General features: G+C 40.0%; 1 protein-coding gene and 1 long non-coding RNA gene across 2 annotated transcripts; both read right to left on the bottom strand.

Moving 5' to 3' along the window:
• Nucleotides 1-11107: 11107 nt before the first annotated feature.
• LOC140038475 (uncharacterized) lies at nt 11108-12891 on the bottom strand. Its single transcript, XM_072083844.1, has 2 exons — nt 12379-12891; nt 11108-11455 (listed from the first exon to the last, which is right to left on the bottom strand). Exons 1-2 carry the CDS (start codon nt 12889-12891, stop codon nt 11108-11110), a joined length of 861 nt encoding a protein of 286 aa, XP_071939945.1.
• Nucleotides 12892-16969: 4078 nt separating this feature from the next.
• On the bottom strand, nt 16970-20763 carry LOC140038264 (uncharacterized). The gene is made up of 2 exons (XR_011842098.1): nt 20146-20763; nt 16970-19905 (listed from the first exon to the last, which is right to left on the bottom strand). It is a non-coding gene; the product is annotated as an uncharacterized lncRNA (long non-coding RNA).
• Nucleotides 20764-25591: the final 4828 nt, after the last annotated feature.

Genomic DNA, 25591 nt, shown 5'->3' on the forward strand with positions numbered 1-25591 from the left:
AAATAAATAAATAAAGTAACAATTAAGGACTTATCCATATTTATAATAAAATTCAAATTAAAAAATGCACTTTTAGCACCTCATATTACAAGTTAAAAATATATTTATTTTAATATTAAAACCAACCTTCAACTAGTTGAGAATCATCTTTAAGAAGTTCTTCAAGTTCTTCCTCCAATTCATCACAATTAGGCTCGCCATCTTGTTCTTCTTCTATGACCCAAAATTTCGTTTTATCAATAGATTCATAATCAATGGGATCATAAGATCTCTTTCGGTGATCAAACCTACAATAAAATACATTAGTTACAAATTTAATATTACTTTAAAAAATAAAATGTAAAGAATGAAGTAAAAAATCAATTATACCTATGTTGCAAACGCAAATTGTAGTGCACATAAACAAGATCATTAAGTCTTTGGTGCTCCAACCTATTCCTTTTTTTAGTGTGAATGCATTAAAAAACGCTTCAATTACGTTCACACCTAGAAGATGAAGCTGTTTGACTCAAAATTCTAATTGCAAGCTTTTGCAAATTCGAAGCATCACAACCATATAACTTCCACCAATTTTCTGTCACAATCATATTAAAATATTAGATCAAATAAAGAATAAATTCACAATTTTTGATATTAAAAAAATAGAAATAACTTGGCCGATCAGATTTGCTAGTAAGAATAGCAAGTTTGCGCCCAAAACTTCCTTGCCTTTCCCGATACATTCCAACCTCTTGCGATAATTTTTCAGGGTTGCACCAATCCACTTTTGTTTCAATGTAATCAAGCAAGCCATTTATAACCTCTGGATGTGTACAAAATGTGGCACTCTCATATTGAAAAGCAGGATTCAAATAATAAGCGGCAGCATGTAGATTTTTTCTCAACATTCTATCACACCTATCATTGATGATGTCAATATAAGGCTTGTACAATCTCTCTTTATTTCTAAACAGCTTTTTGATGCCATTTATTGCTCTAAACATGCCTTCATAAACATAACCCAATGAAGGTGATGTGAAGCCCCGATCTAGACAACCAAAACACCATGGCTTAGGCAGCGAAAATTTGACCCAACTAATCCCTAGAAGTCACGAACAATTTTGATATTATCTCAACCCGTAACTACTCGAATTAACGAACCAAATTGGAGGTAGTAGAACGCCACAATCAAGGAGATACTCGATTGATAAGTTCGGGTGAATAACTTGAGAAGATTCTCAAGTATTCAAAGGAAACTCTCTTGCCCAAAGAGAAAGTGAAAACTCACTAATTGTATTTAATAGCCAAAAACTGATCCCAAAACAAAGAGGAAGTGGGGCTATTTATAGCCCTTACAAGCATTAACCCTAATCCAAAAATTGACCAAACTACCCTACATACTTAAGGAAGATTTTGGGCCTCACTTACTAACAAATGGGCCGCAATTAAACTAGCTTAATTACCTAGACTTTCTAAAGTGAGAAATAACCAAAATCAACGAGAAAAATCAAATAATCCTACTAAACTCAAGTATTCGTGCAATCAACTGGTCTTCACTTGAATCTTCCAATTTCCCATGTGCTTGAATGGCCTTGGTCTTTATATTCTCATCATTCCCCTCCTCTTAAAGGCGATTTGTCCCCAAATCATGACTCTCTTACAAAACAAAAGTGATGAGAGCATGTGTATAGTCACCAAGTAGCCTGCATGTCGCCTTCTTAAGCGAAAAATGATCATGACATCCTTGTGTGAAACAAGGACAACTCGTGGTGGTGGTAGATACATGTTGCGGACAGCAAGATTTCCATGACAATGGTCACACAAGCGACGTCTCAACCCTATGGGTGGATCGTGAGCGGACGCCCGGTGAACCAAGGTTTGGTTGGGCTGCGAGTTGTACGCATCAAGACGTGCAAACACTGCATCAAAGGCCAATGTAACTCGACTAGTGTTGGTTGGAATTACTTGACCAGCACTCTCTTCGCAGATTTCTATGGTTGCGGGTATTGCACATTGCAAGATGAAGGATATCTGACCACGAACAACCTGCACAAATGAAAACACGTTAAACACCACCAAGGTGGAACGATCCAGCTCCCAGTGCCCGATGTTGTCCTCAGGCTTAGCGAGCAGGATCAATGTTCGCCCTTTCTTTTCCTTGCCTTCTAATCGATCCAACTCCCATTCCCTCTGTAAAACATTTTGGTCCTCTCGAACTTGTGTAGGTGAGAGTGGAACAAGTATGATCCTTATCCCTTTATGCATGAACGAGTATTTGTTGGAATGACCTTCATAAGTAACCTCGCGATCAAATTGCCAAGGTCTTCCAAGAATAAGATGGGCAGCTTGCATAGGAACCACGTCACACCCCAACTCATCCTCATATCTCCCAATGTTAAACTTCACAGAAACCTGCTTGGACACTCGCACTTCGCCCCAATCACTAAACCATTGAAGCTTATATGGTGTAGGGTGATCTTGGACAGGTAGGTGTAACTTCTTGACAAATAAGGCACTGGCGACATTGGTACAACTTCCTCCGTCGATAATCAAGCTACACACTTTCCCGTTAACTAGACATCGGGTATAGAAGATGTTGGTACGCTGCTCTTCTTCATTTGTGCGTTGAGCACTCAATGCCAACCTTGTAACAAGGCCTAGTCCAACTGGTTGGTCAGGGGCAATTATCTCTTCTTCCTCAACCAATGGTGGCATGCCTTCATACTCATCCTCCTCATCCGTTAGCACTTCACCACTTGGAAGCATGAGCATGGTCCTTCGGTTTGGGCATTGGGACGCGATGTGATCGAAACCTTGACACTTAAAGCACTTAGTGTCGCGGTTTCTAGGTTTAGATGCCCCTAGATCAGCCATAAATTCGGCCCTTTGGGTCGGTGTTGAAGATGACGAACCAGGCACCCATGCTCCATTCGAAACCCCACTTGCCTTGGCTGACTTTTGTTCGCTCGTGTGGGTAATCTCGCCTTTATACTGCTGAGTTCTCCAATTTCCAGATTGGACGTTGGAGCTTTGGTGGGGGATACCCCTCCTCTTGAGCCTCCTTTCCACCTTGATAGCTTTGTCCAATAATTCAGCCATGTCAAGATAATGTTGGAGCTCCACAACATCGGCAATTTCAGCGTGTAGTCCTCTCAGGAAACGTGCCATGGCTGCCTCTATATCCTCCCGAACATCAGCCCGCAGCATAGCCATCTCCATCTCCTTGAAGTAATCCTCAACCGTCATACTACCTTGGGTGAGAGTTTGCAATTTATGGTGCAAATCCCTGTGGTAATACGCTCGTATGAAGCGCTTCCTCATGGTCCTTTTGAGTGCTTCCCAGGTGCGAATGAGTGGTGCTTCATTTCTCCTTTGTCTGGTGCGAATCTGATCCCACCAAACGGCTGCGTATTCAGTGAACTCAATGGTTGCCAACTTTATTTTTTGGGACTCTGAGTAGTGGTTGCAGTCAAAGAGCATCTCAATCTTCCTCTCCCATTCCAAATATGCTTCAGGGTCCGACTTGCCTGGGAAGGTAGGAATTTTGAGCTTGATTCCCTTTAGTTCATCATCCCCTTGATTAGGGATGCGTTTATAATTCCGGAATCGGTTTCCATCTGTCATGTCCTCCTCATTGTTCGAATCACCTAACTCCTCCACGTATGGTTGTCTCTTGGAGGCATTCTTGCCTAGGGTTGATTGCTCCACCTTATCTTCCAGTGTATCAATTCTCTGAGCCATGCGATCAATGGCGCCTGTTAATGCTTCAAGAACATGTTTCATGTCATAAGGGTCACTTGTCGCATGAATTTGAGACATGTTTATAGAGTACCTGCAAGGCTCAACAAACAGTTAGTAGAAACTGCCTCACTCACTCCCTTAGTGTATCACTCACCCTCGTGTATGTCACTCAAAGCGCTCCAATGGACTTACCAAACACCTTTACCTGTTGGGTTAGGTAGTTTGAGAAATGCTGCTCAAGCCCAAATAATTGTCACCAACTTCTTCCTCAAGAGTAATAACGAAGATGTAGGAGAAAGTGTAGGGAAGTGTTCCTAGAAGTTAGGAGAAAATATAGGAGAAAATATAGGAGAAAGTGTAGGAGAGTGTTCCTAATATCTAGGAAGAGAATATAGGAGAGTTTCCTAAAGTGGATGAGAGAATATAGGAAAGGTCCTAAAAATGTATGAGAGAATTTAGGAAAGTTTCCTAAAAATAGATGGGAGACTTTAGGAAAGTTTCCAAAAGAAATGGATGAGAAAGTTTAGGAAAGTTTCCTAAAAAATGGATGAGAGAATTTAGAAAAGTTTTCTAAAAAAATGGATGAGAGAATTTAGGAAAGTTTCCAAAAAAAATGAATGAGAGAGTTTGGGAAAGTTTCCTAAAAAGGTAGGAGAGAGAGTGTCCAAGTGAGTACAAAGAGTTATCTAAGTGCTTTACTTAGTTTCCTAATTGATTTTGGAAACAAGTTAGTTTTTGGAAACCCTTTGAAAATCCTTTTCCTCTTGAACAACTTTTGATAACCTTCTTGAAACAACTTTTGATAATCTTCTTGAAACAACTTTTAGTAACCTTCTTGAAACAACCTTTGGTAATCTTCTTGAAACAACTTTTGGTAACTTCCAAATTCTACTCCAAGAAAGATTGCACAAATCAGATTTGGTTCCCTATTCACAACAATTCGGTTGCCACTTTATTTCCTTTCATGTTTTTTTTTTTTTTTTTTTTTTGCCAACCGATTCCTCTTTTCTTTCTTTTTCTTTTCGTTTTTGTTTTCTGTTTTTTTTTTCTTGACTACAACTATCAACCACGACACAAAACAAGGAAGTCCACAAATAATAACTATCAAGAACTCCAAGATCTTTCAAGAACTTTCAAGGAAGTTGTCAGGAACTTCAAAAATTTCAAGATTGTGATCAAGAATGCAAGAAACTCAAGATTATTGTAAGTTCTCTTCAAGATTCACAAAATTCCAACAAGTTTTGCCAAAATTCAGATTTGAAAACCAAGTAAACAAGTTGGATAACACAAACAACAAGGCTGGACAGATTTGTATTCGGATGAACAGTAACTATGAACAGTGACTCTTTTTTTTTTTTTGGTTCTAAACAAACGAACAGATTGGGATAAACATATATGACTCGAAATAAATGAAAAAAAAAAAAAAGATATAACCTGGTGGTTGTCGACTAGTTCTGGTACCAACTGATGTGAAGCCCCGATCTAGAAAACCAAAACACCATGGCTTAGGCAGCGGAAATTTGACCCAATTAATCCCTAGAAATCACGAACAATTTTGATATTATCTCAACCCGTAACTACTCGAATTAACGAACCAAATTGGAGGTAGTAGAACGCCACAATCAAGGAGATACTCGATTAATAAGTTCGGGGTGAATAACTTGAGAAGATTCTCAAGTATTCAAAGGAAACTCTCTTGTCCAAAGAGAAAGTGAAAACTCACTAATTGTATTTAATAGCCAAAAACTGATCCCAAAACAAAGAGGAAGTGGGGCTATTTATAGCCCTTACAAGCATTAATCCTAATCCAAAAATTGACAAAACTACCCTACATACTTAAGGAAGATTTTGGGCCTCACTTACTAACAAATAGGCCGCAATTAAACTAGCTTAATTACCTAGACTTTCTAAAGCGAGAAATAACCAAAATCAACGAGGAAAATCAAATAATCCTACTAAACTCAAGTATTCGTGCAATCAACTGGTCTTCACTTGAATCTTCCAATTCCCCATGTGCTTGAATGGCCTTGGTCTTTATATTCTCATCAGAAGGCCTTTCATCAGTGTCACAAATACGCAATAAACGAATGATAGGGCCCATTATTCTCACCATAATCAAACAGTTATTCCAAAACCTTTCATCCAAAACGATTTGCTTCACATCTTTTCCTTTTTCTATTCTCAGAAATTTTTTGTAATCCCCACTAGTAACCAAAGATTGCAAACTATCCTTATGATCATGCAAACTTTTTAATGCAATAAAGGTAGTTGCAAATCGAGTGTCACCGGGACGAATAATTTCTTTCCACCCTGCAGTTTTTCTCAACCAATTCAAAGTGAACTTATGATTGTAGATAAAAACAGTCACCGTTGAAGCAAGAGACACCAAAGCTTTTACATCATACATTTCACCAATGTCTTTCAAAATCAAATTGATGCAGTGTGCAGCACACGGTGACCAACAAATGTTCGGATATCTTTCACTTAACAAAGACCCAGCAGCTTTATAATTGCTAGCATTATCAGTAACTAAGTGCACCACATTATTTGAACCAACCATCTCAACAATTTCAGCAAATAAATTACACAAATTTTCTGCACTTGTTACAATATCAGATGCATCCACAGATTTAATGAAAGAAATACCCTTAGGACAATAAACCAAAAAATTAATCAATGGTCTTTACCTAGTGTCTTTCCATCCATCACTCATTATAGTGCAACCAGTTTCTGCCCAAGTACTTCTAAAAGAATCAACAACTAATTTCACATCTCTCTTGGCATTTCGCAACAAGTTAACTCTCAAAGAATGATAGGATGGATCTTTGTAACCATGACCCATTGATGCTATTTGATCAATAGCTTTTTGAAAAAATGGAGAGTTAACACCATTTATAGGAATGCAAGCATCATAAAACCAAAGAGCAATAGCCATGTCCGTATTTTCCCATTTTCCCTTACTTTGCAAACAAGCTTTAATGGTTGGTTGAGAAGTATCACGCCCACCTTTAAAAAAAGCACGTATACCTGTTGATGCAGTGACCTTTCTCTTTCCTTTACTAGATGAACCCATCTCATTTGCTAAAGGAGAAGGAATCTCCAAAACTTCATCGCCATCAAATGCATGAGTAGTGTGGCCGAATGGATTTTCCACCCCAAAATCACCCTTTTTTTTCTTTAGATTTCTGCTCCTTCTCCTTCATAGATGCTAAAATAGCATGTCTAACTGCCGGTTCAACCCTTGAACATGGAACAATGCTGCCTTGCTCTCCTGCCAAATGTTGTTTCATTCGATGAATGCCACCACCAGCAATTACTTTAAAACAAAACCCACATGTCAAAGTTCTTCTTCCTTGCTTATTCAAACCTTCTGAACAATAATTCCATGCTATATCGGACTTTTGTCTATGATTTTGACTAGCTGATTGTTCACTATTGACAGCTCCAGCAGTCGAAGATTGTGAATTACTCCCAGTACCAGTACCGGTATCCATTATCCTTCACATAGTTAATTTAGATATAATTAGTTCATTTGTAAAATATAGTGTACTAATAAGCAAATAAAATTAACAAATTTTCAGTAATATATACTAATAGTGAGACAATTAAGTACCCAACCAATTTCTGTGACCATTCAACTAATTTCCTTGTGTTAATGGCAATATATCAAAAGAAAATTTTAGGTTAGGAAGTGAATAAATAGTTTTACCACTAATGTAAACAATCCAACACTTCTTACTTTTAGAGTATTAATAATCAACAGTAATTAAATAAGCTAAAGCTGCCAAACTTTATAGAATATAGCACCAAATAAATCTCCTGAACTTTGAATGAAAGAGATATAATTTCTTATGATCCTAGTTGCTTTTAATAAATAAAAAGCAATTTATTTTGTAATTTTTTGTAGCCCGAATGGATTTAAAGAATATATATGTGTGTGTTATTGTCTAGGTAAATTGAACAAGCTATAAAAATATACGAGATGAAATCCAAAAAAAAATAAAAAAATCTCCTATAACTGAAGTATATTGCATATCTCCACAAAAGACAAACATGTTGAAAAAATGAACAAATACATTAAGGCGGCACAATAACAAAGTACTATCAAAGTCCTTGTGATTGTCAAACCCAGAGATCCTACAGACAGAAGAAATCCCTGCGCTCCTTTAATTAGACAAACTTCAAGTTGAAATAATATTGATTAAATAAAAAAAAGCCGTATGAACTTTGAACATTTGAGCAAAAATTAGTTTATGGTCACAGAAATTAGTTGAATAAAAAAAGGGCATACGGTTGCATACTATAATCATAAATCATAAATTAGTTACATACGGTTATTGTCACAAACAATATCAATGGAACAAAAAAAGGGCATTCCAAATATTAATTCCAGAAAAATACAAAATTAAAAAACCAAACATGACTAATTTTATTAATTTGATACTGCATCCAAAAAATAACTTCTCCAAACATGACTGCCAAATAATTTATGATTCATAAACGGATGAAAATTTGGGGGAAAAAAAGAAGAAAATACGAAAAAATCCACTAAATATAATATAGAAAACAAAAATCAAGAAAAGGCAAAAATTAAACTTACCAAGATGCAAAGCTTTGGAGTCCCGTCTAAAAATAATAGTGTGATGATCTTGTCGTGGATATTTGGATGTGGAAGGATGATGAAGAAAAAAAAAATAGATTAACTGGAGATTGGAGGAATGGAGGAACTGAGGAAGTGAAGTGAAGCCGAGGAGAAAATGAGAAATGGTGCCGTCTGTGCGCTATGTCTTTTCTTAATCAATGCTAGGGTTTTTTTTTTATTTAATCTAATTTTATATTTTGATTAGATTAAGTAAAGTTCTACACAAAAAAAGCTTGTCCCTCGGTTGTAGATTAGTGGTAAGCATACCTATTGTGATCATGAAGGCCCGAGTTCGAATCTTAGCCGCCTCTATTCTTGTTATTGTTTTCAATTTCAGGTCTATTGCTTGAAAATTTATGAACCGCCGGTTTACGGTTTAAACGGTTTTTACCGGTTCGTCCGGTTCCTAGCGGTTTTCCATTAGTTCCCGGGTGTGATGCTGGACCGGACCGTTGATGCTACCGGTTCGCGGTCAAACCGGTCGAACCGGCCGGTCCGGTCCGGTTCTGAAAACATTGCACTCGAGGCAAACAAAGTGGCAGACAATGCACCTCTAGAAAAAAATTTTGAACAGCAAGGCCGATTATACTGCTCAACGGTTCGGTCTCGACCCATTTGATAAAATAATCAACAGCCACAACCAGGTAGGCATAGTTGCCAACGACCTTAGGAAAAAGACCAATGATATTTGTCTCCTATTGTTCAAAAGGCCAAGGCGAAGTGATGGGGACCATGAGATTGGTAGGCTAATGATATTCAGGAGCGTGGTGTTGGCACGAAGGACATTTAAGGACTAGGAGTTGGGCATCTCGCCGAATGGTAGGCCAAAAATATCTGAATAACAAGGCCTTTTTTATCGACATTCGGTAGCCAACGTAGGCTTTGCATAATCCCTCGTGTATTTCATGAAGAACACTCTCTCTTTTCTCGACAGTAACATGCCGCAGCCATGACCTGAGATAAAACCGTTTATAAAGATTGTCGTCTCGAAATGCATATTGAGCTACATTGTGTTGAATCCTTCTCGCTTCAGCCCGGTCATCAGGAAGGATTCCCTGACTTAAGAACCTGATGAAAGGACTCATCCAACTGTCCTCTGAGTGCACAGGACAGATCTTTTCTTCCGAATACCCAGGTTCGGTAAGAACCTCCACAAGAACTGTTTTATTGAGTGCTGAAAATGAAGTGAAAACTAACCGAGACAAGGCATCAGCGCGCCTATTCTATGACGAGGTATCATTTGGATTTCAAACGACTCGATGTACATAACAAGTTGGTGAACTTTAAAGAGGTATCGTTGCATGGTTTTCTCTCTGGTTTCATATTCACCAAATACCTGACATACGACGAGTTAGGAGTCCCTGTTGACCCAAATATGCCGAGCACCGAGCCTACGGGCCAATCGCAAGCCCACAATCACTGATTCATACTCGACTTCATTATTAAATGCCGGAAAGTCAACCGGGAGAGCGTACGAGCACACTTTTTCGTGAGGATCTTCCAGAAGCAACCCAGCTCTACTATCATCATTATTAGAAGATCCGTCCATACACAATGTCCATCGTTACGGCTTGGCAGTATCTGAAGTGGCCTCATAGCTTACGAAAAATGTGAGCTCGGCCACGAAATCTATCTGAGCCTAGGCTTTAATGGCTGTCCGAGACTCATAAGAGAGATCGTATTCTCCTAACTCAACAGCCCATTTAGTAAGACGTTCTGAAATCTCGGGACGTGACAGGATCTGCTTAATTGGCTAATCTGTTCTTACGCATACGGGATGAGTCAGAAAATAAGGTTTTAACCGGCGAGCCGCGTGGACCAGACTCAACACTAGCTTCTCCATTTGGATGTATCGAACCTCCAGCCCACAGAGGACCCGACTGATATAATAGACGGGTATTTAGATACCATCATCTTGTATCAATACGGCATTTACTGCCTCGTCAGCTGCAAACAAGTAGAGGTACAACTCTTTCTCTGTCCGTGGTAAAGTAAGAGTTGGGAGACGGTGTAAGTACTCTTTCATCTAATCAAAAGTTTGCTGACATTCTTCAGTCCAAAAGAATTTGTCTGCCTTCTTTAACACCTTAAAGAAGGGTAATGCTTTCTTGACTGACTGAGACAAAAATCGATTCAAGACCGCCAACTGGCCGATTAACCTCTGCATATCGGGGGGACTCCGGGGAGGCGACATTTCTAGGATTGCCTTCACCTTGTCTGGATTGGCCTCTATGCCTCGGCGTGACACGAGATAACCCAAGAACTTTCTTGAGGTTACACCAAAGATACATTTCTTGGGATTTAGCATCATTCGGGTGTCACGGAGGATTCCGAGGACCTCTCTCACATCGGATAGGAGGCTGATGCAATCTTGCTCTTCAGGAGGATGTCATCCACGTATGCTTTGACGTTTCGGACTATCTGAGATTTGAAGACCCGGTTTACAAGCCACTGATACGTGGCCCCGGCATTTTTCAACCCGAAGGGTATAGTGGTATAGCAATATACACCTCGATCGGTAAAGAAGACTGTTTTCTCCTGATCCTCTTTACTCATTCCTATCTGATGATACTCTTTAAAAGCATCAAGAAAACAGAGAACTTCATAGCCTATTGCCGAGTCGACTAAGGCGTCGATCCTCGGCAACAGGCAGCAGTTTTTGAGGCAAGCCTTATTCAAATCAGTAAAGTCCACGCACTTCCTCCATCCCCCCGCTTCCTTCTTGACCATAACGGGATTAGATAGTCAAGTTGGATACTGGATTTCTTTAATCATCTTAGCCAGCAGAAGTTTGTCGACTTCTGATGAGATGGCCTTATTACGTTCTGGTCCGAAGTGCCTCTTTTTTTGCTTAACTGAACGAGCACGCAAATCCACGTTAAGCCTATGGAGCATGAGTTCGGGAAGCACTCCAACAATCTCGTCAGCTATCCAGGTGAAGACATCCCAGTGTTCTTTAAGGAGGTTAATCATCTCCTCTTTGAGATGCACAAGTAAATTCATTTCAATTCGGATGGCTTGATCCGACTTCAGGGCATCCAAGATAACTTCTTTAACCTCATCTCCGATCTCAAGTCTCGCAGGCTTTCCGATCTAGTGAGGGTTTATACAATCTATGGAGAGAATGGTTGCTCTCTTCCCTTCAGTCTTTGGCTGCTATGCCATCGGATAAGGTTCAAGTCCCACTAGGACTGATTACACGAGCTCGAGCAGTTCATTTAGATTTATCGCAGCAAAGATGTTATAAGGCGCGGGCACACTTTATAAGGATACGTCTTCTGACATTTAATTGATTCACCGCAGCAAAGTCATTATAAGGCGTGGACACGCTTTATAAGCTCAAGTCATCTGCCCATCTAGTCACATTTGCCGTTTTAGTTAAGTCATTTATAATAAGGGTTTAATGGTCTATAGCCTTGCTTTATTTACTTATGGGATGATCTCATAAGATTCGGTCAAACCCACAAATGACAAAAGGGCCGAAATCAGTTTCTTAGCCTTAGAGAATAAGTGATTTCGATTCACATTAGGATTTCTAGACTAGTTCCACATTACTTTAGTTTTTCATCTCTATGTAAGGCTATAAATAGCCTACACTTCCAACAGTTTTATTCATTCAACAATGATATCAGATTTTAAATTAAAAGTACTTCTCTTGGCTTCTTGCAAACACCTCTTGAACATCTTAGAAATTTCCTAAGAGTTCACCTTGGCTTATCAAACAAGAATCGCACTTGTTTGTGGCGCCGTTCTACCAAATTCTTAGGTTCGCTAATTCGTTAAATTGCGGGTTGAGATTGTATCAAGATTGTTCGCAATATAGAGGGTTAGATTGGGTCTAAAAGGGAATTCCCCAAGCTCAGAAACCTGGAAAATGTCCATCAAGATCGTGGGATGAGGAGATGAATTTCACCTTCGTGGAGGAATTTGCATCATTTTGGCTCGATACTTGAGGAGGTCGCAGCCTGCAAGGTGGCGATATAACACTCCCGGACTGCACATACATCACTGCTCACCTCAGCCATGCCCGCAGGAGTCAAAAATTTAAAACTCAAATGATAGGTGGAGTAGACTGCCCACAAGGCATTGAGCATGGGTCGACCTATCAGCAAGTTGTAGGGAGAGTCGACTTTGACAACAGCGAAATTGACAGTAATGGTGTGACAGTGGGGGTGACACCCAATGGTCACCATCAGAGTGATTATTCCTTCCGAATGGACTACATGTCCTCCAAACCCTACCAAAGGGGTCCTCACGGAAGTGAGTTGATCCCTGGTCAGTTTCAAACTCTCGAAAGTTCGGTAGTACATGATATCTACTGAGTTTTCTAGGTTAACATACACATTCTTAACGATGTAGTTATTGGTAAGTACTTCAATCACAAGAGTCTCATGATTACTGGAGGCAGCCGGGATAGGATCGTTGGGTCCAAATGTGATAACCTCGGTTAACTGAGAGCCCGGCTCAACTTGATCCGAATTAGCTTGTCGATAAGTCCTCTTTCTCGAGTTCTGACTATCCCCTCCCATCGGACCCCCTTCTATGGTGTTAATAATCCCGACTATGTTTTGCCCATAATCGGGGGACCCATCTCGGGGAGGTCTCCAGGCTACCTAAGGTCCCCAGGGGCTTGGCCGCCACTCTTTGGTTCCCGTCGGTCCTCCCATCGTTAGTCAACGCGATTATCATGGCCGGAATCACTCCGACCAAAGCCCCCATCCCTACGGATGAACTGTCTCAGGTACCCTTGCTTAATCAAATTTTTTATTTCCTTCTTTAAATCGTTGCAATCTTCAGTTCCGTGTCTGATATCCCGATGATATGCGCAGTAGAGGTGATGTTACTCCATCACGGCGAGTATGTGTGATTGGCTAGTGGTGAAGAGATTTAGTTCGAAATCGGGGATGGGCTGTTTTCCCTTGGCGATTGTGTCAAAAACTCTCCAGCAATCACGGAAAGAATTTTACGTTCCACCATTGGGCCCTTGCTCACCTCGGCCAGTTTCTTTTTTCCTTCTAAGGTCATGGCTCGCTCGTGTAGCTTGTGCCTCTCTTTTCATGCGGTTTACGTTCTCATTTTGAATATCCTTATTCACTTTGTGCCACAGCTCCCGTAGTGTTCGAAAATATTTTCGATATACCTCCGTACTGAACACTCTGGCAACCAGCCCATTAGTAAAGACAGCTATGATTACCTGCTCATTCGAGTCAGGTATTTGCATATTTTCGTCGTAGAACCTCTATACATACGAGCGGAGAGACTCACCAGGAGCCTGCTGTATATTCAGCAAGTAGGCCGAAGTTTTCATCATTGGCCTAGATGATACAAATCGGTGGATGAACTCATTCACGAGCTCACCTAGGGAGACTATGCTCCTTGGTTCTAGGTTCTAGAACCATTTTCGAGGGATCCCTTGTAAGAAGACAGGAAAAATCCGGCAGATGATGAAGTCGGGGACGCAATATAACCAAAAAGCGAAATTGAAAGCATGGAGGTGGTTCTCGGGATTACCTCGTCCATCATAGGACTGCAGCATTGTGAGCATGAAGTTTGGGGGAATCATTTCCCCATTAATATCATCTGTGAAGGGTGGGGCCCTATGTAATCAACGACCTTCCCTTCCCGATGCCGAGGTTCCTCCGCAGGGTGTCTCCCAGCGATTTTGGAGGTGGACCTGGACGAGGCGCGTATGGAGGGACTATGGACAGGATGCCTATCATCAGATTCTTTTTCAAAGGGAATTTCGGGAGATTTTGCCAACCTCCTCTTAGAGGATTCGGCTTTCTCCCTTGCTTATCTTTTGAAGAATCTTCCCAATTCCTTAAAGATACCCGGGTTTTCACCTACAAACTCAGCCATCCGGGCGAGGGTTTCTTCATTTGCAGGCTGAGTCCATTGGCATCCTTGATCTTCTGAAGTGTTTTCGGGCTGAGCGGCTATGCTGGGCTCAGCTCCAGTAGGGGGAACCCTCTTACTCTTAAAGCGCGTAGATTTCATATTAAGAGTATCTTCGTGCCCCACGGTGGGCACCAATTGAAAAGGTTATTTTGGGACGGCAAGACGAGCTGACCTAATACGTCCTCTTCCTGAGCGAGGTGACTTTGTGCTGTACTTTTTTTGGTACACACACTAGACGGGGCTTTTTCCCCCAGAATACCTCCGATGATTAAGTTAGTTTTGTGAGAAATGAATAATGGAAATGAAAATAGTGGAGAGCTCTTACCCTCTTTATTTAGGAGGGAATGGTATTTATAGAGGACCAACCGGAAGGAAGGATAGTGGACTCTAATTCCCTAAGATCTGACCGCCTGTGTGTCCTGTCTGTGTTGACAAGATGTAGTAGTGGTCAAGTCTTGTCGAATGTCATGTCTTTCGGCCATGTAGACGTTGGGGTCCCTCAATAAGGTGTCAGTTGTCAGGGACAGTTCATTAGTCGAGACGTTGAGGGGCGAAGAACCGGCCCTGACGGTATCCGCGCGGTGACAAGCCGAGATGACTGAAGAAGCATGAGGGCTCGGCATTCAACTAGGGAGCCGAGTTGATACAACCTTGGGCCTAGATGACTAGAAATACAGAAAGCCCCAGTCCTTTCTTTAGAGCGGCCGGGCCAAGATGACTGTCGTCATGACTCAGCAATCACATGATTATGAAAGATCTAGCATGGAAAGTTGATCATTAAGGATTAATAATGATCCAAGGTCGTAAAACATGGCAATAGAATCCGATCTTTAGTGATTACTAATTATGTAACAATTGAAAGAAAATAGGAAAAACAAGTTTTTTTAATTTAAGGATGTACCCCTAAACAAACAACTACTGTTTGTGATCCCAATTAAATTCGAGAAGTGTAAATGTGTCATTTAATATGAAATGATGGAAAATAGTATTTTTTAAATGACAAATCAAATTATTCATTTACAATGTCAGCCTTCAATAGTTGCTAATTGTTCAGTATTTTAAGGCGATAATAAAAGGCTGAAAACTAACTACATTCTATTATACTAGTGTGAATACCCGTGCTAGGTACTATGCTGATATTATTAAAAGAAATAAAAAGAAATAGTGAATTAAAAAAACTAAAAAAAAATTGTACCAACATAATTAAAATCTAAGATTTGTCTAGCAATGATTCAAAACATAATAAAATGTGTACATCATTCAAGAACTATGTTTTCGTGCAAGATGGATCTTGAAATAATACTAAAAATTTATATTAGAAAGTGAATGATATATAGATAAAAATAATATAATCACATGTTTTATTTGATTTCAAAATGAAATACTTATAAATATTATGCATTCGATTTGATAATCTTGTACGAAGGTATAAACATTTTTCACACTAATCAACTTTTAGTACGAAAACCAACATTGGTGATTTCATTAATTTTGTTGGTTTTTTTGGAGTTCATACTACCAAAAAAGGTTCAGTGAGACTCATCTTTCTTGGAAGTGAACTTACTGAACCTTTTGAAGCATTTCAATAAGATCACTATGGTGTAAATTTCATTTTGTGATCAATTGTTTTCTCCTTCGCAATCTTGTAAGTTTGGAATTGAGATACCATTGAAATCAATAACAGAGCTGAGAGGGGCTAATGGGGGCCATGGGGCTGATGGGGGCCATGGCCTCCCTTAAATTTTAAAAATTTGAATTTATAGTGTGAAAATATATGTGTACAAACAAAGTTGCCCCCTCCCCCCACTAATTTTTTACAATTTTAGTTTATATTATGAATTAACCACCCTTGATTTAATTTTTTTCTTCAAAAACAAGCTACTTATTTTTATACCTTTATAAATAAAGTTAATATTTGATGTTTTTAGATGTTATACATGTAAATAGTTGGAAATTATTTTCAACATAACATTAAGATAATTTTGTTAGGAAAAATTTGGCGCAACCCAGGAAAAAAAATCATAGCTCCGTCATTGATTGAAATGCTTGTGGATGAGATTCATTTATGGTGATATGATACGTAGTTTTTTTTTTTCTCACTGTATTTGATTTGTGTGGATAACAAATGAAAACTGGTTAGTAATCATCAATTTTGTAAATAATTATAAGAGTAAAATACATTATGACAATAAGATACGTAAAATTGTGGAAATTGTATTCCAAACGGGCTCCTAAATTTTGGATAGGATTATTATTATTTTATTCTCTTAAACTATATCACTACTAACAATTTATCCCATAATGTTATCATTTAGTCACTTAACCCCCATAAGTAATTCAACTCAATATATTAAAAAATTTTGGACAAAAATATCCTTTTATTCTATAATATTACTACATTGTTATTATCGCTTTATTCCTTTGAATTATAGTGATACAATTATTTTAATCTCTAACATTAGTTTCTAGGTATTTTACTTCATCGTTAATCTAACTAGTATGGTCAAAAAATTTTAAATGTATTTACCCTTTTTATATATAATTAAAAATAAAAATATTTGGAATGGCTAACTTACTTTTTTCTCACTTTAAAAGATCCCAAAACATAAAACTAAAAGGGTTTCCTCAAAAAAAAAAATTTCACATGTCGCGCCCCACTTTTCGATCGTCGAATGTATGATGTGTGAAGTGTGGTGTGAACGTATGCAAAATAAAAGTAAAGGCCATGGGACTTTGGAAAGCGACGATTTGGCCAAAAAAATAGTTTTAAAAAGGGTTTTGAAATGAAAAGTTTGGAGTCGCCACTTGGTAATGGTTTAAGGTGTACCAAGTCACCCAAGAATGAGTTTTAAAGTCAAGTAGTAATAAACCCTTTTTAAAACGACTCCTAGTCTACGTAAACCAAAGAAAAAGGTTCGGGAGTCACGTTTGACAAAGGGGAAGGCAAGGATAGAATCCAAGGCACCCCTTTGACCTAGCCAAGGCTAGTTGCGTTGATTTAATCAAAGATTTTCTTGTTTTAACCAAAGAATTTATTACATTTGAGTGCCCTACATGAATGCAAACCCTAGACCTAGGGGAATTGGGGGAAATTTCCCTTCAAAGGTTGAGTGGTGCCAATCACATTAATTGTGAAGCCCAATATTAATCCTTTGAAGAAGTCACGAATAATGCAAGTGGGATGCAAATGAATGAAATGCATGCGTGCAATGTGAGGACATGAGTTTGAAAAAGTAATAAAAGAAAATAAATATGTAAATGAAAGTGTGCACGTGAGTGGGCAATGTACGGTATGTGAAATGGTAATATGAAGTGCATGTGTGCAAGTAATGATAAAAGTGTTCGTGTGCAAGTGAAGGTAAAAGGGTTCGTGTGCAAGTGGAGACAAAAAAGTGTTCGTGTGCAAGTGAAGGTGATAAAAAGGTGCATGTGTGCAAATGAGACAAAAAGTGAAAGTGTAATGATAGAGTGGATTGAGAGTGCGTGAGCCTAGGGAATTCATGCATATTGGGTACGGGAGACCTAAATCGTGACTTGATTTTCCCTTTGATTAGAAGGCGAAACTAGCGTGCTAAGGCTATCGAGTAGCCACACTCGCTCGTTTCCCTTTTCAAGAGGGGACTCTCAAGCAAAATGAACCCTATAGCTAGTATGGGATGCAAAACCTAAGAATGAGGGGAAAGGGGGTTCGAGGAGCATGCCAAGTGATAAAACTAAGAAAAAATGCATGATATGTGGTGCACAGGCAAATAATGCATTAGTGAAAAACAAAGGAAAAATTCTATTGGGTCTAGCGTTGGACTAGCCCTTCCTATGAATTCCTAATGAAATAATGAACCACAACTAGCATTGGACTAGTGTGGTGACGTTCGTCCATCACATTCATTCATGCTATAGAAAGCGAGTAGACATGCCAAACACTTATAAGCACATAGCACATAACATTTAGCATGCTCGACTAGATGCAAAACCCTAACAAAGCAAATTAACACGTAGTAACTAAGCATGCAAGACACATAAGACAATTAAAGCCCTAACTATTACATTTGCTAGCTAGGCACATGACTTCGATAGGTCTTCATTGAATGTTCCTCCAAACCCTATCTATTACATTAGGGAGACCCCACTACAATCTAAAAGGGGGAAAAGAATAAAATAATTAAATCCCTAACTATTACAAGCCAAGAGGTGTACACATACCCCATAATGAATAACTTAAATAAAAAGCAAAAGTAAGTAAAAAAATGAAAAGAATTAAAGAAAGGCAAAGAAAGCAAAGTAGACAGGCATATTCACATAACACGTAGGAGCACGTAGGAAAAAATAAACTCAAGAATATAGAAGTTACCTCCCTCGCAACGGAAATCGAGTAAATGAGATATTAGCTTCAAAACAATAAAAAGGTCAAGGTACCAATTTATTTGGCAAATAATCACAAAGGATAAAAAATAAGCATGAATTTGAATCAATTAAATCATGTCGACAATTCACATTTAAGAAGTCAAGAGAAGAAAGGACCTGATTGCAAAGATTGACAAAGTTTGGAGGTCAAAATTAAAGAAAAATAAAGTTCAGGGACCTATTTGCAATTAAAGCAAGGACCGAATTAAAAGAAGTTGAAAATGTCCAGGGCCACAATACAATTAGGGAGAAATTCAGGGACTGATTTGCAAAATCGTTTTCTGGTTTCTTAATGGACCAAGCCATTGGGCCATTTCCTTTATTTGTTTGGGCCAAAGCCTTACAAGCCCAACCGAAAATCCAAAACAAAAAGGGAATGGGCCATCTTCACATTTCTTGGGCCAAGATAACTTGACCCAATCGAAAGTCCAAGGAAAACAAGTGGGCTAGTATAATATTTTGACCCAAACATTAGCCAACCAAAAAGATGGGCCTTGACCCTCTAGCCCGAACCAAAAAACCAAACAAAATAAACTAAAACGACTTTCTTAAACCCAAACAAAAATAACCTCTTAGCCCAAGGCACTTGTTTCATTAAACCCAACATGATAAAATCAAAATAAATTATTGAACCACAATTAGAACCTACAAACAAGAATTAATCTAGTAAAAGGACTATTCATGCTTATTAGAAGATGATTTAAATCTAGAAGGGAGAAACAAACGCACTTTTTCCACTTTTCGGGTCATATCAGAACAAGGGGAAGCTGAGGGGTTAAAATGCAACAAGAGCAGGGACCTAATTGAAGGACTTATGAAGGTGTTGGAGGAAAAATTATGAAGTCCTAAAATTCTGGGGTTAAATCATAATGGAAAGGGAAATTGAGGGACTGGAATCATGAATTTAATCAAGCAATCCTCTTCTTCCCAAATTGGCTCAACGTTCGCTGCTATTTCATTCCTCTTTGCAACCAGAAAATTCAACTTCGGACTCCAATCAACAAAACAAAACAAAAGCAAAACAAATGACTCTCACATGAATCCCCTCGCACGCCATTTTATGTCATGAATTTAAATCCATACAAGAGGAACACCAAACAAACGAGAAGCGGAGCAGATTGCCAAAACAAACGGACGCCCAAACAAACCCATTCGAATCAATTATTTTGACAAGCATGAAACAGTCGAACGTATATAAATCAGAAATTAATCCATTCTTCAGGCCGAACTTTCATTGAAGCATTCTGTCGAACAACAAACAGCCATTAAAAAACTTCACCAATTTCTCGCCCAATTGACATGAATCAGCACCCAAAATTTCATCAAATGCAAGAAAACTCCAGTCCAATCGACATTCAAAGCATACATACTTCCAATTAGTGAATAATTCAACAGAGAAATGGCTACAAGCCACAACGTGAAAAATAAAACACGCTTCGAAAACTTACATGAAAACTGAAATTTGAAGGATGATGGTGGCTTACCGTTTGTTTCTTGGTAAAAATTTTGCGGGTGCTGATGTCGGATTTGGTTGCTTGGGCGGGCGGTTGGCCACTTGTTTGTGCCGGCAGAGGGCGGAGCTTGAACTATGATGGAAGAAGCGATGAAGCTGGCGTCGCGCGTGACGGAAGAGGGCGGCAACAGCTTCCCGCGAACGGCAGTTCCAGCTGCTCTGCTTCCTCAGTCGCAAGCTCTTTGTCCGCTGCTATCCTCTCTTTCTCTGTTTCTAATTTTCCCAGCTTTTCCCTTCATCCGCCGCCCTTGATTTTTCTCCTCCTTTTCTGATTTTTCCTCCTCGGCTCTCCACTCTCTCGGCCCTCAACCGCAGCCGTTCTCCCTTTTCTATTTTTTCCACTCTAGCTTCTCCCAGCCGAAGCCTTCTTCTCTTTTCAGATTTTTAGCCTTCCCCCCAGCCGTTCTTTTTCTCCTTTTTTCCGCTATCTCTCCGCTGTTTTTCTTAGCCCACAGACTCTCCCCAGATTTTTCCCTACTCTCCCCTCCTTTTTCGATTTCGTTTTTCCTCTCCCCTTTCCTCCGAAGCCCCCTCCCTGTTTTTTCTCTCTTTTTGGCCGTCAGCCTCCCCTTGGCCTCCACCAAGTGTGTTTGACACCTACCCCTATACACTTGTCTTATAATTCTTTAGACACTTGTCTAATGATTGTTGTGTACACTTGTTCAACATGCCCACTTCCACCTATTTTGCCATTTTCATTTTTCTTCAAAAATCAATGAATGATAAATTAACAATTTTCAAACCAAATTTAAGAGAATTAAGGCCACTTTTATCATCTTACAAAAATAAAAATGATGAATCTAACCCAATTAAATTAAAAAAAAATAATAATAATAATAAATAATAAATGATAAAGATGAAATTTAAAAATAATCAAAATTTGGTGTCTACAGTTTGCCCCTCTTTGTCTGAGTTTTGGAAAAACTTGAGACAAAGAAGTAGACACCAAAACTTACCTGTGTTATTCAGCTGCGAATTACTCAAACGATGGGGACTGACCCCTGACGGGTAATTTTAAAATCGGGACTGACCCGAGATAGAAATTTAAAACGGGGCTGACCCGAGCAGGAATTTAAAACGGGACTGGCCCGAACAGGAATTTTGAAATCGGGACTGACCCGAACAGGAATTTCAAATTGGGATAGACCCACGGGATAGACCCGGACAGAAATGTAAAATTGGGATAGACCCACGGGATGTTGTGAAGTTGGCGGCACGAAATCCAGGCCCAACGTGATTTTTGGAATGTTGGCGGCACGAAATCCAGGCCCAACTTGATGTTTGTGAGGTTGGCGGCACGAAATCCAGGCCCAACTTGATTTTCGGAATGTTGGCGGCACGAAATCCAGGCCCAACTTGATGTTTGTGAGGTTGGCGGCACGAAATCCAGGCCCAACGTGGTCTTTGAGATGTTGGCGGCACCAAGTCCAGGCCCAACGTGATCTTTGAAATGTTGGCGGCACGAAATCCAGGCCCAACGTGATAAAGTGATGTTGGCGGCACCAAGTCCAGGCCCAATGAGATCTTTGAGATGTTGGCGGCACCAAGTCCAGGCCCAACGTGATCTTTGAAATGTTGGCGGCACGAAATCCAGGCCCAACGTGATGATGTGAAGTTGGCGGCACCAAGTCCAGGCCCAACGTGATAAAGTGAAGTTGGCGGCACCAAGTCCAGGCCCAACGTGATAAAGTGATGTTGGCGGCACCAAGTCCAGGCCCAACGAGATCTTTGAGATGTTGGCGGCACCAAGTTCAGGCCCAACGTGATCTTTGAAATGTTGGCGGCACGAAATCCAGGCCCAACTTGATGATGTGAAGTTGGCGGCACCAAGTCCAGGCCCAATGAGATCTTTGAGATGTTGGCGGCACCAAGTCCAGGCCCAACGTGATCTTTGAAATGTTGGCGGCACGAAATCCAGGCCCAACGTGATGATGTGAAGTTGGCGGCACGAAAAACCAAGCCCAACGTGATAAAGTGAAGTTGGCGGCACCAAGTCCAGGCCCAACGTGATAAAGTGATGTTGGCGGCAGCAAGTCCAGGCCCAATGAGATCTTTGAGATGTTGGCGGCACCAAATCCAGGCCCAACGTGATCTTTGAAATGTTGGCGGCACGAAATCCAGGCCCAACGTGATGATGTGAAGTTGGCGGCACCAAGTCCAGGCCCAATGAGATCTTTGAGATGTTGGCGGCACCAAGTCCAGGCCCAACGTGATCTTTGAAATGTTGGCGGCACGAAATCCAGGCCCAACGTGATGATGTGAAGTTGGCGGCACGAAAAACCAGGCCCAACGTGATAAAGTGAAGTTGGCGGCACCAAGTCCAGGCCCAACGTGATAAAGTGATGTTGGCGGCACCAAGTCCAGGCCCAACGTGATAAAGTGATGTTGGCGGCACCAAATCCAGGCCCAACGTGATAAAGTGATGTTGGCGGCACCAAGTCCAGGCCCAATGAGATCTTTGAGATGTTGGCGGCACCAAGTCCAGGCCCAACGTGATCTTTGAAATGTTGGCGGCACGAAATCCAGGCCCAACGTGATGATGTGAAGTTGGCGGCACCAAGTCCAGGCCCAATGAGATCTTTGAGATGTTGGCGGCACCAAGTCCAGGCCCAACGTGATCTTTGAAATGTTGGCGGCACGAAATCCAGGCCCAACGTGATGATGTGAAGTCCAGGCCCAACGTGATCTTTGAAATGTTGGCGGCACGAAATCCAGGCCCAACGTGATGATGTGAAGTTGGCGGCACCAAGTCCAGGCCCAATGAGATCTTTGAGATGTTGGCGGCACCAAGTCCAGGCCCAACGTGATCTTTGAAATGTTGGCGGCACGAAATCCAGGCCCAACGTGATGATGTGAAGTTGGCGGCACGAAAAACCAAGCCCAACGTGATAAAGTGATGTTGGCGGCACGAAAAACCAGGCCCAACGTGATAAAGTGATGTTGGCGGCACCAAGTCCAGGCCCAACGTGATAAAGTGATGTTGGCGGCACCAAGTCCAGGCCCAACGTGATAAAGTGATGTTGGCGGCACCAAGTCCAGGCCCAACGTGATTTGGAATGTCAAGAGAAGGGGGGAACAGAATGATGCGCGGCGTGCATTGGAGCTTCGCCCACAAGAAATCAAATTTGATTTTTCAAGAAACAAGAATTTGAACTTGATTTTTGACTTTTTGATTTGATTTTTGGTTTTTTCTCTTTTTTTCTTTTTCCCTTCTTTTTTCCCTTTTTTCAAAAATTTTAAAAAAAAATAATTTGCCCCAAGTGTAGTGTCCATTTTTCCTCCTCTTTCTTCGCTTTCTTCGGCATCGGCTTCCCACGTTGTCAGATGCTTTTCGTCGACTTCAACTGTGAATACCTGCACAGGGCTTACGTGCACTCAAATGAGCATGACTGATTTGAAAAAATGCATTATTTTGATTCTTGGACGAAATCCTCAATTGGACTTAAAAATATTTGCCCCTGTGTGGGGTTATTTTGCGAAATTTTGCAAATAAAAATTTTGCCCCAGTTTGGGCCCATTTGATTGCAAAAATTGGTTTAGATGATTTCCCATTTACTTGAACAAAGAAAAACCGCACTTTCTAAAATTTAGAAAAGAGTGCACATACAACAATGTGAAGAAACTTTAATCGTCAAGTTTGAACTCATGCAGAAATTTCATGATGAATTCCTCGAAATAACACCAAATTTAAGAAGATTTCTTCCTTACTTTTAGCATTGGTGCTTAGGGTAACGGGTCACCACTTTTGGTTGGCTCATCTTTTCAGAATCAATCAAGTGACTTTATTTTTGAAATGGCTAAGGAAATGGGAGATAAGAATCTGTCTCATTTTCGTGCCCCAGTTGTATGTAATCCATTCAATGTCACATCTTAGTGAAAGCAAAGAGTTTGCTACCCTTATCTTCAAGAAAACTTAGTCAACATACAAGCTTTCTAGGCTTGTAACGTATGGACAGAAGTGATAGCTAAACATGTGGAAACGGGTTATGCCCCTATGATCACAAATGATTTGATGAATTTCTTATGAGCATGATCCTCACTTTGGATTGTCATGAAAGAATAAGTCAACGATGGACTTTATTAGCTTGTAATTTGGCTTGAAAACGATAGTTTAAGACTTTCAAGGATATTGCACCATAGATCGCATTTTTCCAAAATTGCCCCTATTTTGAAATCAAAAGATCTCAGACTTTGTTTGCATTTTTCTCATCACTCACCGGAGACTTCAGCGTCGAATTTTCTGCATTTTCTTGCATTTACTTTTCTTGCTTTGCTTTTTGCCTCTTTTCCAAAAAGACCCTCGAGCTGATGGGTTTTCACATGGTGAGTAGCGTCAACCTCATACTCAAGCAATTCAGAAATACAGCTAAAATTTTCCGGCATCAGAAATTTTCTTGACAGGGCCATTGCAAAGAACAGGAGTCAGGACTTTCGGCTTTGTAATGGGGTCAGGTGGGGTGCTTAGAAAAGTTAAGGCCTGAAAACGGATTTCAAAACTGGTTTGAAGAATCTGAGATCGCATTGTTGCGTCAACCCTATTTTAGGGTAAAATCAGAATTTGCCTCAGTTTTTGCTCAATTGAGGCTTTTCACTTTCATTTCCTTTTTCCTTTTGACTTTTCGGCCTTTTGCCATTCTTTTGAACTTTCACAAAATTTGCCCCAGTTTATTTTTGAACTGAGGTTCTCTTTTCTTCCTTTGTTTTTGATCTTGTTGTTTTTCACTTTTCACTTTTTGAAATTTTCTTTTCAACTCAAACTCGCCCCCAGTGTGGGGTTTGCGATTCTCAGGGGTTGCCAAACGACATAATTTATTCTGATGGCTCAAAAGGGATAACTAGGGATAAAGTGTTCGATTGGAAAAGAAGATGGCCTGACTTGTATTCCATTCCTTACAACAACTCTGAAAGGAAACTTTCGTTAATGCGAAATTTTTTGCATGTATCTGAATTAATTGACTGAGGAAAACCCTTGCTCATCCATATTTGTGAAACATAGGCGATTCACATGGACAAAACCCTTCCTTTTCTTTTTTCAAACTTGGAACCCAAGTGGAATCAAATTTCCCCAATTTGCAGTTCCCTCCTTATTCTAGCATTTTTGCTTTTTCCCTTTTCCCTTTTTTTTTTTTTTTTTTTTTTTTTTTTTTTTTGAAAATTCTCCAATCCCCCTCCCCAATGTGGGGTACGACCATGAGTGCATTAGAAAAGAACCACCAATTTTAGCTCAAAATGGGGATGCAAGGGGTGATCAGTGTTTAGGTTGTAGAAACGACGGCCAAAGCATCATTCTTACACCTCATGACAACCAAAGTAACGAAACGGTTATTGAAAATCCATTCCCCTATTTGAAAATTTTCCAATATAGGGTAGTGATCATTAGGGCTCTTATCTGAAACGAAATTATTCTTTTCATAGGC

The sequence above is a fragment of the Coffea arabica genome, chromosome 3e, assembly GCF_036785885.1.
Source record: "Coffea arabica cultivar ET-39 chromosome 3e, Coffea Arabica ET-39 HiFi, whole genome shotgun sequence".
Taxonomy (NCBI): domain Eukaryota; kingdom Viridiplantae; phylum Streptophyta; class Magnoliopsida; order Gentianales; family Rubiaceae; genus Coffea; species Coffea arabica.

Excerpts from the sequence above, each read along its gene's own strand:
- LOC140038475 (XM_072083844.1), bottom strand. The coding sequence starts at position 12,891 with ATGGGAGGGGATAGTCAGAACTCGAGAAAGAGGACTTATCGACAAGCT. Across the intron at positions 11,456-12,378 it reads CTCCTGCGGGCATGGCTGAG|ATCGGAAAGCCTGCGAGACT; the intron begins GTGAGCAGTGAT and ends AACCCTCACTAG.